At 40.1% G+C, this 16382-nt stretch overlaps 1 protein-coding gene across 7 annotated transcripts in view; it reads left to right on the top strand.

The window, feature by feature from the left end:
- Positions 1 to 16382, top strand: part of col16a1 (collagen, type XVI, alpha 1) — a 103952-nt gene that overhangs the window by 55636 nt on the left and 31934 nt on the right. For all 7 annotated transcript variants that reach the window (XM_053489721.1, XM_053489722.1, XM_053489726.1 and 4 more), the window contains 16 exons: positions 57 to 101; positions 189 to 284; positions 1339 to 1374; positions 1516 to 1560; positions 1862 to 1897; positions 3860 to 3982; positions 5027 to 5062; positions 7921 to 7956; positions 8072 to 8179; positions 8377 to 8412; positions 10493 to 10528; positions 10630 to 10683; positions 12324 to 12368; positions 12473 to 12523; positions 12951 to 12977; positions 13088 to 13186. In XM_053489721.1, the coding sequence (XP_053345696.1) occupies positions 57 to 101; positions 189 to 284; positions 1339 to 1374; positions 1516 to 1560; positions 1862 to 1897; positions 3860 to 3982; positions 5027 to 5062; positions 7921 to 7956; positions 8072 to 8179; positions 8377 to 8412; positions 10493 to 10528; positions 10630 to 10683; positions 12324 to 12368; positions 12473 to 12523; positions 12951 to 12977; positions 13088 to 13186 (909 nt within the window). The remainder of the gene's footprint in view (positions 1 to 56; positions 102 to 188; positions 285 to 1338; positions 1375 to 1515; positions 1561 to 1861; positions 1898 to 3859; positions 3983 to 5026; positions 5063 to 7920; positions 7957 to 8071; positions 8180 to 8376; positions 8413 to 10492; positions 10529 to 10629; positions 10684 to 12323; positions 12369 to 12472; positions 12524 to 12950; positions 12978 to 13087; positions 13187 to 16382) is intronic.

The raw sequence follows: 16382 nt of genomic DNA, 5'->3' as shown, positions 1-16382 counted from the left end.
GTGTGTGTGTGTTATTGCTGTTGGCATGTACATTGAAGTGGTCTGCTTTTTTCCAGGGTCGTGCCGGAACTATTTGTATCGTTGGTCCTAAAGGGCCGAAGGTAAAACTGTCTGATCCTTCAACATGTAAAGATTGATTTTACACTGTAGCATATAAAACCTTTAACAGCTGTGAATGGTTTAAAAAGGGAAACACAGGTTCTGTTGGTCCCGAGGGACTCGCAGGAGACCCAGGCCTACCAGGACCTCCTGGACCTCCTGGCGTCAGCACACCAGGAAATCCTGTAAGCACTTTAATTATATCATTCACATCTCATATTATATACTGTAGTCCTGGCTTGATCTCCACTATTTTGCTTCCAAAAAGCCATGCATTATTGTATGTAGTCTTGACGAATAGTTGTCTGGAATTATCTTTTGCACGGTCCTGTACGTTTCCCAACACTAGACATGTGTTGACCCCGTCTTGCATTTCAATCCTTCTTAAATGCAAAGACGAAGACGCTCATGCACCACCCTACTTGTTGCAATACTTGCTAGAACCCTTTCTTCGTTTCTTCGATTTCATGCGGCATGGATCCCACAAGATGCTGGAAACATTCCTAGTACATGATGAAATGATTTCTACGGATTTGTAAGCCGCACTCGCACAAACACACAAATCTCTCATTCAACCATATCCCATAGGAGAGCTATTAGATTTAGATCCAGTGCCTGGGAGTGGCTTTAAAGTACACTGGAAATACCAGTTAGAGATGACTTTGTAATACATATACAGTTGGCTACGGCATTCAAATTATAGTCAGTGAAAAAAGGTTCAAATAGGGGGCAAGTTCATACAGTACAAGGCAAGGTGGGACTCATGCTGTTGACTCTAACATCTGGAAGTTTTAGCATAATTCAAGATAAATCAAATATTTTATAACTCTCCGTAGCCTTAGATTCCTGTTTTAGGTCTATTGCTATTGTGGGGCTTCGACCTCAAGGTCTGGTGTGTTGTGCATCATATGAGATGCTTTTCTCTTTCTTATGTTGCTACCAATGGTTATATAAAGGATTTTGCCCATTTTTTTTAACACCTAACATTTGAGACTGGCTCATTATACTTAATCATTTCACATGCTTTCACCGAAATTAGCATCATTCCTGCAATACGTTCTTACACGGCATTGCATTCATTCTCTCTCGGAGGCAGATTAAAGTAGAAGACGTCTGGGCTCCCTTCGCGTGTAATGATTTATGACATGAGTACGAATTTGTCTTTATTAAAGTCGTTCTGGATGATCAACCGCTTTTTTTTTTCTTCTTCTTCCCATCTTCTTCTTTATTTGTCCTCAGGGGAGCCCAGGATTACCTGGATCAAAGGGAGACAAAGTGAGTCAAACCGAATTCAACTGATTATTGTAAGAATTTGTTAGACTAAGGTACTGAATTGTTACTTCTCATGACTACATCATGAGACGTTGCGAAAGAACCGTGTCTGATCAAAGTGATATCTTTATTTCACCCTTCTAGGGGGATTCTGGGATGCCCGGGGAGGATGGCACGACAGGCGATCCTGTAAGTGTGATGACCCTTTCATGTTAAGAAGTTGATTTCAATCTCCTTATGATTCAGAGAGCACCGACTGTGCACTCTCTGTCGGTATTAACACCGACATTAACACCACAGCCGCAACTGTTCTTACTATCATTATAATAATTAATTAACTACAATACATATATAATAATAATAATAATAATAATAATAATAATAATACATTGTTTAAAATTACATCATAATTATCTACAAGTACAGTGAAAGCTGAAAACCTGATCAAAACCCAATGTGTATTTTGTCGATGTGCTTTGGGTGCTTGCAGGGTCCAAGAGGTCCAGGAGGTCCCAAAGGTGAAAAGGTGAGCCAACACAATACTTTATAGATTATTAATCAAACTGTACTGTATTTTACTCTATTAAACTGTCACACAGTCAAAAGTTTCGACACAAGTTTGGAATAAGTTCCTAAATTCCAAAACAATACTTGATTTCTTATTTTAAAACTGTGAAATAACACGTATGGAATTAGAGAATTATGTAACAACTATTATTATACAACAGTTATTATAAAAGTCAATTGTCAGCTGTTTTGGAATAGTGCTTGCAAGAACAGTTTTGTCTCAAGTGCATTTGCAAAACCCATCTTGCACCATGATGAAACTGGCTCTCATGAAGACCTTCCCAGGAAAGCAAGACTAAAATTTACCTCTGCTGCAGAGGAGAAGTTCATTTACTGTAGAGAGACCAGCCTCAGAAATCACCAATTAACAATCAGAACCTCATATTAAAGCCGTTATGAAGGATCATGAGTAGCAGAAACATCTCAATATCAGCTGTTCAAATGCATAATTTGATTGATGCCTTCAGCATTGGTTCACAATGTTGAAAGAAGTAACAATGATCATGGAATTAGAAAGTGTGTCCAAAATTTTTACTACTGCATTTCAAACTACTTGCACATTTACTTCAAGATATTCCCTGTATTTTGCCTTTATTCTGAATAATCTGCTATTGTACTGTATATTAAACCACTGTGTCCAAGCATTGTTTAAGTCTATTAAACCAACTCTGTTCCATAAAGTGGCAGCATGGTGTCTCAGTGGTTAGTACTGTTGCCTCACAGAGGTTTGAATTTCGCCTCCAGTCTTAGTGTGTACAGTATATGGAGTTTGAATGTTCTATGGTTGGGTGGTTTCCTTTAGGTACTCCAGTTGTCTCCAACAGTCCAACGACATGCAGTGTAGGTTGATGATGGGATCATATGGGCTTGAGCCATGTGGTGAAGTGGGTGCACCTTGCCTTGTGCCATACAGTAAGTTGCCTGGGATAGATAGGCTCCACCATGACCCTACACATTGATAAAGTATGGATGTGATATGAGAAAAGACTTATCCAGTTTACTTCGCTCAATAATTTGTCTTCAATGAACCAGTGGCCATTTCACAGATCTGCCTCGTAGCTTCTGGGTGCAAGCTGAGATCTGGTCTAACAACCAGGGTTACATGAAATTCAAGGGTCACAGGAGGCCTGGAGCCTGGAGCCTATCCCAGGAGACTTAGGGCACCATGGACAGGGTGCTAATCCATTGCAGGGCACACACATACACACAATAAAGGCAGTTTGGGAACGCCAATCAGCCTAATCTGCATCTGGTTGGAAACCCACTAAGCACAGGGAGAAAATGCACACAGACCCGGGGTAGGAATCGAACCTAGACCCTGGAGGTGCAAGGCGACAGTGCTAACCACCGAGTAAAAAACAGTAATGTTAAAAGAAATATTAGTCGCTTTGTGGCTTAAAAAACTGGAAAATGCACAGCTTGTGGAGCCTTCAGAATGCCATCCTGTATCACCGGCATTGTAAATCATCCATCCTTAGGGTATATATTAGTACAAAACATCTTGTGTGGCACTTTAAACTTTAAAGTGGTCTATTTTACCGACAGAGGTAATGTCGTAGAGTTGTTGAGTCGTAGAGCGACAGCAGGGGCGTGCTCTGGCTCTGATTAAACTCCAAAGTTCATGAAAGTTCACCAGAGCACTTACGATAGAGATGGACGGTACACGGCACGTGTAAGCCACATCTGGCATTGCTTCTAGCTCCTGCAGTGCTCCAGTGTTCTTCCTTTCCCTCTGCTACAGTTTACGTTCCCTCTCCCTGACCCCAAACTGCATTCATGTCACTGCTAAACTAAAACACAGTGTTCTCAGAGCTGATTAGCAAATTAAACATGGACAAAAGATGATGGAAACCTTTTCAATTGTCTGTAATGGAATGTATACTGTATGTACTAAATATATAATATGTCCCCAATTTTTAAGGGAGAACCATGTGAAGTTTGTCCAGTGTTGCCAAAGGATACAAGTGGAACCACAGTCCTTCAGGGGAAGCCTGGTCCCAAAGGAGAACCCGGAGCACCAGGCGAAGGAGAGCAGGGTTTGCCTGTAAGTCCAAAGTGATTTTTGAAAAGCCAATTTTAATCTTTTATTCTTTTCTAAGTCCTAAGGAATGATGGAACAGCATTCAAATCTATGCTGATGTATCATTCACACCTACAGCATGATAAAACCTGTTACACGGACATGACACTGAAGCAGGGATGTGTGAATTGATGCGAAATCCTATGGTCCCATGAGCACGACTAGCTAGATTTCTTATCTTAAAAAAAAAAAAGGAAAAAAGAGTCTACAAAGAGGACAATAAAGTGGCCAAGTCCTGCTCTCTGAATTCTGGGACTTTTCCGCGTGCTGCAAAAAGTCAATATATTATCTTGCCTCGGCACGCTTCTCTCTCGCGTCGCTATTTTTTTTAGTCGGGTTACCTTGTGGGAGGCAATCTTCACCTTTTTTTCTTCTTTGCTTTTAGTTTCTAAACCGATGAAACGATGCTTCAAGCCTGCTGGGTTTATATTCAATGAGTAACGATGCCCTTATTCCGCTCGCCACCAACCAAGCCACATAATCATATTCCATCTCACATAATTATAGCCACTGGGAGTGTTTTTATAACTCATCTGTTGAGGCCTGGTGATTTTTCTCTAAACAAAACCCCTATTCCATTGTCAACAGCAGCAGGTTTTTCTCCCCCCTTCCCCCCTTTTTCATCGCGCTCGAGTTGGCAGAGATGAAATCTTCGCAGCGTAGTGTGTGCTTTCGGCTCTTCCATCTTTTTTCCCCCATTTTACCTATTTAGTCTTACTGTCTGTTCCACTGTGCGAGGAGGATCGAATCGGCGGAATAAGTCTGCCTGGCTCACCGTAAGACAACGGTGTGCATTTCTCTGTAACAATTTGCAATAAAGTCAGAGTCGGTTCCTCATAATCAGATGTTGGCCTGGGGAGAAGGGCGAGGAGAGATGGAGAGCGCAAGGAAGGGCCGGGAATGATAGATAAATTGAGAGAGAGAGAGAGTGTACAGTGTGTAAAATGATATAGCGTCCGTATGCAAGAGAGCAGTGCCATCAATGTTGTTTTTATCTCCACCTTCTAGGGCTCTCCAGGGAAAGACGGAAACGCAGGAGAAAAGGTTTGTACCAATTAATGTTTTAATGTCGCTAATTAAGGAATGGTTTCTAACTATTAAAGCATGAAAATATTGCAATTAGTACCATATCCAGACACAAACACATTCCCATCTGAGGGAGCTACACCGAACAGCTCTCATTACTTTAAAACCTAAAACATTAAGCCCAATATCGTGTCACCAAAACTGCTCCGACCGTGAGGTATGACTCCACAAGACTTCTGATTTGTTTGTCCAGCATATCAGTTAGTGGGCTTGATCAACCACCTTGAACCTTTTGCCTGGTAAGCTCCATATGCGGCAGGCTGTGATGCACTGGGTGTTCTGATACCTTTCTTTCAGAGCCAGGATTTTGCGTATTAAAAAATGTACAGCACCATCTGTTTGATTTTTTTTTTTAATATAAGAGTGTTTTTCCATTATAATTTCAATGTAGCATATTTTCTCTTCCCGTGGGCCGATTGCGAAGAACCAAAGCCTGTATGTTACCTCAAGCTGGACAAATACTTGTTTGAAAACCCCATTAAAATTTGTTTAGTGGTTTTTACGTGATGCGTGCACAAACAAACAATCTTGATGTGTTCAATTATTCATTTTACGTCACCATAAATAATTTTTTTGCAAATATTTTTCATGTACAGACATAGTTTTTTATAGATAATCAATGTTAATGTCATGTGTTAGGAAAGGAACTAAAGGATTCTGATTTGGATCCTGGGGTGGAGCTAAACACATCTAAGACCTGGTCTGTTTATATAGCACAAAAAAAAAACATGCAATTATGACAACCTTTCTCTTTATTAGAGACCTCCACCTTTATTCATGCCTGCTTCAATCATGTAGAATTACATTCCATAAAATCATGCAGATTGCTTCTGAGAGATCAAAGGAGAATGATCAGAAAGGGAGTTAAAACTATAAAGGAATAATAATAATATTCATAAACATAAACGAAGAATATAAACTCATTTAAGTTTATATTCTTTCTGGGAGCTTGAGCCAATCGGGTCATTTTTCTCCGACCTCTTTAACAACAACGCTTTTCTATCCACATTTTCGGAAAATATTTAATCCAGCACATTTTGGTACCATCATGTAGGCCACAGTTAAAGTCAGAGAGATTACATTATCCCTTTATTCGGATGTTTGTTGTTACATTACATTACATTAACTGATGCCCTTGATTTGTAACTGCTTGATTTTTGCTGCTTGCTGATAATAGGCTGATTTAAATAACGTCAGAAACGTACAGATGTACAAGCTACTTAAGACGTCTCATGCATATTTACTTCACACTAGAATAAGCTGGGAGTATTTACACACTTGTCACTTCTGCTGCTCGACTTCGGGGAATCATTATGAAATTAACATAAGCCACAGAGATGCAGATTTTCAGGTTGTTAACATCATCTTCCTTCGAAGTTGTAATCAAAGTGGCTGCATCTCCAGCACTGTCAGCATCCCCTCCGGCTGAGTTTGGGGACTGAGAGGGCGTAGGCGCTGGTTAAGATGGGAAAAAGTACACGGATTCTGTACCAGTATAAAAATATTAATCAAGTAAAAGTAGAATCCCTCATTTACCAATTCTACCTGAGCACGAGTACCAAAGTACTTACCTTCATATATACTTGAGTATCAAATGGTATTGAGCTTGCCTTAGCTTATAGTAACGTACTTTAAGACATAGTAAAATAACAATGTGGACCAGGCCAACCCAACCAACCATGGGTGTTCTGTTTTGTCAATATCTCCAACTGTTTCCACTGATTTCAGACACCTGCTACATGATTAGAGAAGGCAAATACCATGTGCCACTCTGATTACTGTATGTAATGCAATGCCAGGTTGGAAATCTAGTGGATTAGAAAGTACAAATATTTGTAGTAGGATACGCTGGAGTTAATGTAAAAGGTATACATTCAGGCATTTGGCAGACACCCTTATCCAGAGTGACTTACTGTACATTTGTATCCCATTATACATCCGAGCAGTTGAGGGTTTAGGGTCTTGCTCAAGGGCCCAACAGTGGTAACTCGGTGGTTGTGGGGTTTGAACCCCTGACCCCGTAGTGGGGTCATATGTTTTGCAAGCTAGTTTTTGTCCACTTAGTTGCCTTGACTCATCATCCTTGTTAATTTGATTATGTAGATTTTTGGTTGTCGGCTGCTCTTGTCGAAGGGTCACCACAGTGTGCCATCCGATCCGGATGCAATTTGGCACAGGTTTTATGCCGGATGCCCTTCGTGATAAAATCCTTCCATTTTATTCTGGTTTGAAAAAACCTAAGGTTTGGGCAATGGGTGGGAATTGAACCTTACTGAGCCACTAATGCCCCATGATTATTTTAAATTTTCTATAAGAGGCCATATTTTGGTGTGGGTCACAATGAATTGACAAGCAGGTATCGCCAATAATATTTTTCCCCATTTTGGCAACGCGTGTCCGGCCTTAGTCTGTCTCAGATTGGCCTACTTTTCTTACCAATCATCAACCTTCCCTAAATGGTAATTAAACCAAATTGTCAGCCAGGCAACTATATAAACTAAATCCTACTTGTGCCTGTTTGGCCAGTGTTAATGAATTTCACATTGGGATTCTTGTCCTGTTCTGGACTTGGATGTATCATGATGTATCGAATTACTTTTCCAACTTTCCCCAATGCATCAAACAAGTCCTAAGATCACCTCCAAGATCTAGTGTTATTGAAATCATTCATCAAAAACTAGCGCTTACTCGACACTGCACAAAGTGTGATTTGACAACCCGTACGTGTCCGCCATGTCCTCCGTCTTTATCCGTCCTGCTTTTAGCTGTGAAGCGTTCACAGAGAGCTGAATGTTTTATGACTGTTTGTTTCACAGGGAGAGCGAGGCTTAGAGGGGCCCAAAGGGGAGAAGGTGAGTTTGGACTTTTGCAGAATTACAGCGTGAAGATGAAGTATCTCTCTGCTGCTCAGGCAGCAATACTCAGGCCAGGTTCCCGAACCAATCTGTCATGTTCTGTCCTTGTCAGGGCGAGTCGTGTGCCATGTGCTCAACGAATGCCGGTACTACCCAACCTCAGCATCTGCAGATGAAGGGGGTTAAAGGGGAACCAGGAACTGGACAGAATGGAGAGAAGGTGAGTTATGTCTTTTCTGAGCGGTGCTGTGTATTTTAGGAACATTGTGTATGGCAGGAAGAATTGTGTATCATGGTAGATCCTGTGCACTGCACCGTTTGTTTAACTGTATATGGTATCGCTATAGGTAATATGGGTCTTCTCTTCTTCTATCTGTTCTATGGTTATTAAATTATACTTCTTTTTTTCTTTTTTAGGGAGAACCAGGGAAAACTGGATCAAAGGGGGAAAAGGTTTGCCTTGTTAAACACACTTCTATATTAATAAGGAATTCTGATGGTCTTTAAGGTCTCCATAGATACAAAGCCACAAACACTTTTAACCGGTCACATCAAAATCATTTATCAAGTTGCATTTCGCGTGATTTGAGTTTGATTTCCCCGATTTCAAGTGTTTGAAAACAATCTTTGGGATTAAAACCTTACCCAGTGTACTTTATTGGCTTTAGCACAAAACTGACCTGTATGATTTAGATTTGGACATTTAACAAGACACCCTTATCCATAGCGACTTAAATTTGTATTTTATTATACATGTGTGCAGTTGAGGCCTTGCTAAAGGGCCCAACAGGGACAGTCATGGGATGTGAACCTGGGACCTTCTGAACCGTAGTCCGATACCTTAACCACTGAAAAATCCACCGCTGAGATCTGATACCACGTGATGAAATGAAAGCATTCTGGTCATATTGCATGACAACGATCAAAGCATAGCGTTGAGTTTTAGTGTCTTGCTACAATAATCTGATTAAACTTCTTAAAAATTCCATAGCGGACCATCCAGTCTACAAACAAAACCTTAGCAAGAACAACTAACAACTCTATCCCACCAGTGTTTACTTTACAGACTTTGACCCACAGTGTCTTTGATTGATGACGGGACACTGATTGGCTTACCATTTTGCACATAGTACAGCATCTAACCAATCGTAGACCAGACTGAATTCTTTTTTATTAAAACATAAAAAGCGCGATTTTTGTCAGAAAAGATGGGAAACCTAACCTCAAAGCTGGAGGAAAAAAAAAACGTACTCTGTTACATTTCTTCAAGATTAAACACTTCACAGCAGGCAGAACCACGTTTCTCATGTCTAAAAGAAAAAAAAAAAGTTTTATTCTGATTAAATCTTTTCAGCAAATAAACACATTTTGTCGGAGCAGCGTCCTTGTAAACAGTTAAGTGGGATGAAGAATCTCTAATCAGAATGATTTCAGTTGGATTGAAGAAATACCGTCCGTGTAAACACAGCTAATGGGGACCCTGACGCAATGAAAAACAAAAACATTCCGCGTGTACGGCTGTACAGATCTAATGTTCTAATGTGAAACAAAACCCGGGTTGTCTCAAATGCGATCATGATATTTGGAACTTTTTCCTTTTAAAGCACTGGTTTTTATCAACCCCATGCGAATCCAATAACCCATGCTGCTTAATATTCCTGCAATGTTTACTTGTATACAAACCGAGTCAATACGTATTGGCATAGCTGAGGTGTGACTCAACAGAGCAGCCTAAACTCGTGTTCAGCTTAAACTCAGAGGAAACGTACTGTAACACTGTTTTCTACTGGATATTATGTATTCTGGATGTTATGTAAACTATGTAGATGCTCCCATATTAAACTGATATTGTCATTTATATTGTGATTACAGCTATAGCGATTCTAGTCGATTTGCACGTCCAGGGTCTGGGTTCGATTCCCGCCTGGGGGTCTGTGTGCATGGAGTTTGTATGTTCTCCCCGTGCTTGGTGGGTTTCCCCACACAGTCCAAAGACATGCAGATTTTTATCTATAAATTGCCATTCCTAAATTTCCCACATGTAACTGTTGCCGGAGGTCCTCAACCGGGCATAATATGGGAATAGATACAATAGCAATCATCATTGTCCTCCATGGTTCCTAGTTGGACAACAGAGGCTCTAGATGGATGGATGGATGGATAACCAATATGGAATCCTATGGGACTTACCACAAGTATTATCATATTAATGTATCACTTTGGGCAGCACAGTGGCACCCTGTCGTCTTGCACCTGCAGGGTCTGAGGTCGATTCTCAGCCAGATTCGATTTCCGTCTCTGTGTGCCTGGAGTTCTTCTTCCACAGTCTAAAGAAATTGTGTGAGTGTGTGTGTCTTGCAATGGATTGGCACCCTGTCTAGGGTGTACCCCGCCTCGTGCACTAAGCCTCCTGGGATAGGCTCCAGGCCCCCTGTGACTCTGTATACAGGATAAAGCAGTATAGACAATAAGTAAGTGTATCAGTTTGATGAACTGACATCATGGTCTTTCTGTTCTGTTATTTTGGTTTCAGGGTGATGCAGGAGTCAAAGGCAGCGATGGGAAAACTGTAAGTCTGCCTTATTTATATATTAACGCTTGCATTTATTTAAATAAATAGCCAAAACATTAAAGATTGTCTAGACAATAAATGGAAACCTTTTTTTTTAGGGCAAGCCTGGTCCTAGAGGTCTAAGTGGCAAGGATGGACAGAGAGGAGAAAAGGTGATGAGCTGCTATGACATTTCTGCTGCACTGCGGAGTAAAATTTAAAGGAGGGAAAAATGCAACCTTGGGCTCCTGACTGCGCTGTGGTTCTGTATATTAATGTGCTCGGTTGCACAGACTGTGAATAGGTATATGTGTGGTGGCCTGGAAAAACCTTTCACCTGATGAAATTTTAACATATGTTTTTGTTCGACTACCTTTAGCTTTGATTAGAGCACCCAGTTGCGGTCGCCATTATGTTTAGAAATTGAGTCCTGGAATATACCCGTGCCATCAGGGAGGAAAAACTCCATAGACGTACAAGATAACCTGGTCATTCAGTACATTCAGGTGGTCAGCTGACTTCATTTTGTTGCCGCATAATGTTGCTAAGTCTAGACGTGACTAACTGAAGCAACCCCAGATCATAACACTGTATAACCTTATTAAGATTTTTTTTTTATACAAAGGGCATTCAAGGGATTTGTGAAAAGCCACGTTAAAATAAAACGTTTGAATGGAGCAGACGTTTTAAAGAAGGCCATGCGATCCTGTTGAGGTGGCTTCGGGAACAATTCAAGCAATTGGAACGTCTCATCTTTAAAAATCCATAGACCACCTGTCGCTTTCCTGTGGTAGACACCATTTTCCAACACTACTTGAACATTACAGGAAATCGTCTGGAAGTTATTGCCATATCCCTCTACATAACTGTGTTCTGGTATTTTGCACAATTAAAAGTCCCGGTTTGAACCTCCGAGTGGCGTAGTGGTAAAGTGCTCGCTCTGTCACCCGGAGATCGCGAGTTCGATTTCCGGGTGATGCTGTAGCCTCCCGCAGCCGGAGGTCTAGAGAGAGCTGATTGGCCGAGCTCTCTCAGAGGGGAGAGATGAGAGGTACATAGTGCTCCTACATTAATCACGGCTCTACAGCCAATCAGGGCGTCTGTGACCTCATGCAAGCAGAAGAAGCTGATAGCGCTGTCCTCCGAGTGTTACGCCGCCCCCAATGGTGTGCAAGCAAGCAGTTTGAAAAGATGTGGTCGGCTGGCATCACGTGCTTCAGAGAAAACACGGCCTCTCCTGACTGAATGGCAGTAGTAGCCTTAATGTGGGAGCCCCCTAGTGGCGGGGAGGAATTGGACACGACTTACAGTAACTGGGGAAAAAATTGTGGAAAAAATCCCCCTTTGAATATTAAACTATATTCCAGTTACTTAACATAATCTTTATAGAAAGCCAGACCAGGATTATATAATAAATATATTTTTTTATTTTTATGCTCTTATGGTTAAATCTTATTTACACTTTTTTCCCTTGAAATTGAGAAGCTCAACATTTCCTACTCATGGCTCCCGTCTCAGCATCATTTGAAAGGTTTCCCCCAGGCAGCCAGGCATATTATTGGCTTTCTGTTTAGATTATTAATATATTTTATTAAAATATGTTAGCAGTAAAATAGATTAACTTGCCAATTTTTTAACATTTATCCGGCTCTGCTGGGTGATCATTTGTCCATCCTTATTTTCGGTTTTGCTTTATAACCGCTGCAAAGTTTCACACAGCAAAGGGCTTAATAATATATACAGTAGTGATGTATAATATAATAATGTGACCCTGATGATGTAATCATATTCCAGTTGTATGTTTATTGTGTAGGGAGATGCTGGTCAGTCTGGATTGCCAGGGACCAAAGGTGCAAAGGTACCATTCTTTTACCGTAATTTTTTATTTATTTTTTATTCTAAATGAAGCTTTGTTTGTGAATATGCGTAAATGTAATGTAACGCGTTGGTTGTGTGTCTCAGGGGGACTCGTGTGGTGTGTGTTCAAATTCCCCATCTGAGAACGACGAAGAGGTGTGTCTTGATTTTATGGTCGCAGTGGCGTTCATATGTATGCAAATTTCTAATTATCATATAAGAAATTCACATATCCAAAAGCAGAAAATAAATATTTCAAATATTATAATGCTTTGGCACCTGGCTGATATGAAAAACTGATGAAGACAAGATATGATAATGTCTTTAAAATTGCATTACTGAGCATGTGTTTGAGTTCTCCCTCTGTATCTCTCTTTCCTTTTTTTTTTTTTAGTTTGTAATCATGCATCATAATTTCCACAATACACAGGGTGACAAAAAAAAAATCACATGATGCTTCATAGTTTCTCTAACAGAATATATATATTTTTTTATGACAACACAATCCTCATTGAGATCTGATTTAATCCAGACATCAGCGTGTGACTCACTTTTAAATTGATCCCTCTTTCGATCTCGACAGGGACCTCAAGGCCCAAAAGGAGATAAGGTAAGTTCTTAGAGATATGTGAATGCCAGGAGTTATACTGTAGCAATGACCTTTTGGACATCATCTTATAGTACATTGTCAGATAATCATAATCCTGTCCATATCTGCAGGGTGATCAGGGCTTGCAGGGAGAGCCTGGAGTTGGTGGAACACCAGGATCTCCGGGACAGCCTGGGGAGAATGGGAAAGATGGACTCAAAGGACAGAAGGTGACGTTATAATAAAGAATTGTTTGGACAGTTGTTCCAGCTGCAAAAACTATATTAATGCAAATATATAAAAAATATTATATTATATTATATTATATTATATTATATTATATTATATTATATTATATTAAATTAATGCAGCTTATCTCAGGACTTGTATTGTAAATGCTCAAATTAAAAAGATTTGCGATTTCTTTGCAACACATTTTTGTTTTATACTGTTTAAGTCGCAATTTTAAAATAGGTAAGTGGTAATAGAAAGACTGATTATAGCCTCTTTAGCATACATCATGTCCTTACTGCAGCTGTTACACAACATTGACTGTTTGTTTGGCGGCACGGTGGCGTAGTGGTTAGCACCGTCGCCTCGCACCCCCAGAGACGAGGTTTTGAATCGCACCTTCGTGTCAGTGTGTGTGGAGTTTGCATGTTCTTCCCGCGCTTGGTGGGTTTCCTCTGGGTAATCCGGTTTCCTCCCACAGTACAAAGACATGCACGTTAGAGTTAGTGGCATTTTCAAATTGCCCGTAGTGTGTGAGTGTGTGCTAGTGTGCCCTTTGATTGATTGGCACCCCATATAGGGTGTACCCCTTCTCATGCCCGAGTCCCCTGGGATAGCCTTCACGCCTTTACATGGTATTAAGAACGAGTCGTAAGTAAGTATAGGGAGTGTTTTGTAATGTATCTGGCCATATAAACCCATCCTCACATTGATTATTTTCCTATGCGTTTTATGTATATATGTATATTATGTATATATATATATTTATATATATATATATATATATATATATATATATATATATATATATATATATATATGTTAGAGAGTATTTCCTTGTAAGGTAAAGATCACTTTTGTCTAATTTTTTTTTTTTTTTTCAGAACAAATGCAATACTTTGATACTTGTTCTACATTATGAAAGGTTATTTTAGCTATCCAAGGAGTCCTGGGAGAGTTTTTACATCCTCCTTGACTCAAATGAGTTCCACAAAGAAGCTCAGGCATGTGGCTGAATACTCCGGGAATTCTCTTCTAATAAGCACTCTTGATCCATCTGTCAGCGGTGTAGCGCATCTTTCCAGTGATTAAAGTCATGGTGCATTGCTATCAGTGTGGGTCTGAACATAACTTGCAGTCGAAGCTGAATTCTAATGAAGTCAGGATGTAGTCTGAAAGCTCTGGGGTTTCATGAGCATAAGTGAAAATATGATGTGAACAGTAATAAGATGGAAAAAAAATCAAAAGGACATATTCCTTAGAATATTTTTTTCGTAATGAATATAATTAAATGAACTGGTTTAGTGATGTGAGTGTGGAGTGGTGGCATGGCTGAGCATTTTTAAGTGAGTGCACACTTAAAAATCATACCATAAAAATAAGAAATGTTCTAATCAAAATGAAACACCAACAAAGGAATGATATATATCGTTGCTGTAACTAGGCTTATTAATATAAAGGGGTGTTCAAGTCAAACCAGGACTTTTAAGTGTGCAGAATAACAGAGCACACTACTGCACTTATCCTAAAGCACACTAATTACACTACTGCACTTATCCCAGCATACACTACGTATACTAATGCAGTGTACACCACATACGCTAATGCACTTATCTTAGCACACACTAAGTACACTAATGCAATGTACCCCGCATACACTAATACACTTATCCCAGCATACACTACGTATACTAATGCAGTGTACACCACATACACTAATGCACTTATTTTAGTGCACACTAAATACACTAATGCAATGTATACTACGTACATTAATGCACTTATCCCAGCAGACATTAAATACACTAATGCAGTGTTCACTACGTACATTAATGCACTTATCCCAGCGCACACTAAGTATATTTCTGCACTTATCCCAGCGCACACTAAGTACACTAATGCAATGTACACTACAGCGCTTATCCCAGCTCACACTAAATACACTAATGCAGTGTACACTACGTACACTACTCCACTTATCCAGCGTACATTAATACACTTATCCCAGCGTACACTAATGCACTTATCCCAGCGTACATTAAGAACACTAATGCACTTATCCCAGTGTACACTAAGTACACTAATGCAGCGTACACTAATACACTTATCCCAGCTTACACTAATACACTTATCCCAGCGTACACTAATGCACTTATCCCAGTGTACACTAAGAACACTAATGCACTTATCCCAGTGTACCTTAATGCACTTATCCCAGCGTACACTTATGCACTTATCCCAGCGTACACTAATGCACTTATCCCAACGTACAATAATACACTTATTCCGGCGTACACTAATGCACTTATCCCAGTGTACACTAAGTACACTAATGCATTCATCCCAGCGTACACTAAGGACACTAATGCACTTATCCCAGTGTACACTAAGTACACTAATGCATTCATCCCAGCGTACACTAAGGACACTAATGCAGTGTACACTAAGTACACTACTACACTTGTGTCAGCGTACACTAAGAACACTAATGCTCTTATTCCAGCGTACACTAATGCACTTATTACAGCATACACCAAGTACACTAATGCAGCGTACACTAAGGACACTAATGCAGTGTACACTAAGTACACTACTACACTTGTGTCAGCGTACACTAAGAACACTAATGTACTTATTCCAGCGAACACTAATGCACTTATCACAGCATACACCAAGTACACTAATGCAGCGTACACTAAGAACACTAATGCACTTAACCCAGCTTACATTAATACACTTATCCCAGCGTACACTAAGTACACTAATGCAGCGTACATTAAGTACACTAATACAGTTACCCTAGCGCATACTAAGTACACTAATACACTTATCCCAGCATACACCAAGTACACTAATGTAGTGTACACTAAGTACACTACTACACTTGTGTCAGCGTACACTAAGAACACTAATGCTCTTATTTCAGCGTACACTAATGCACTTATTACAGCATACACCAAGTACACTAATGCAGCGTACACTAAGTACAATAATGCAGCGTACACTAAGTACACTAATACAGTTACCCCAGCGCATACTAAGAACACTAATACACTTGTGTCAGCGTACACTAAGAACACTAATGCTCTTATTTCAGTGAACACTAATGCACTTATCACAGCATACACCAAGTACACTAATGCAGCGTACACTAAGGACACTAATGCAGTGTACACTAAGTACACTACTACACTT

Source organism: Clarias gariepinus, chromosome 28, assembly GCF_024256425.1.
Source record: "Clarias gariepinus isolate MV-2021 ecotype Netherlands chromosome 28, CGAR_prim_01v2, whole genome shotgun sequence".
In the NCBI taxonomy this organism is placed as follows: Eukaryota; Metazoa; Chordata; class Actinopteri; order Siluriformes; family Clariidae; genus Clarias; species Clarias gariepinus.
The sequence above is the reverse complement of the archived record's forward strand: the minus strand, read 5'-3'. Positions and strand labels throughout refer to the sequence as shown.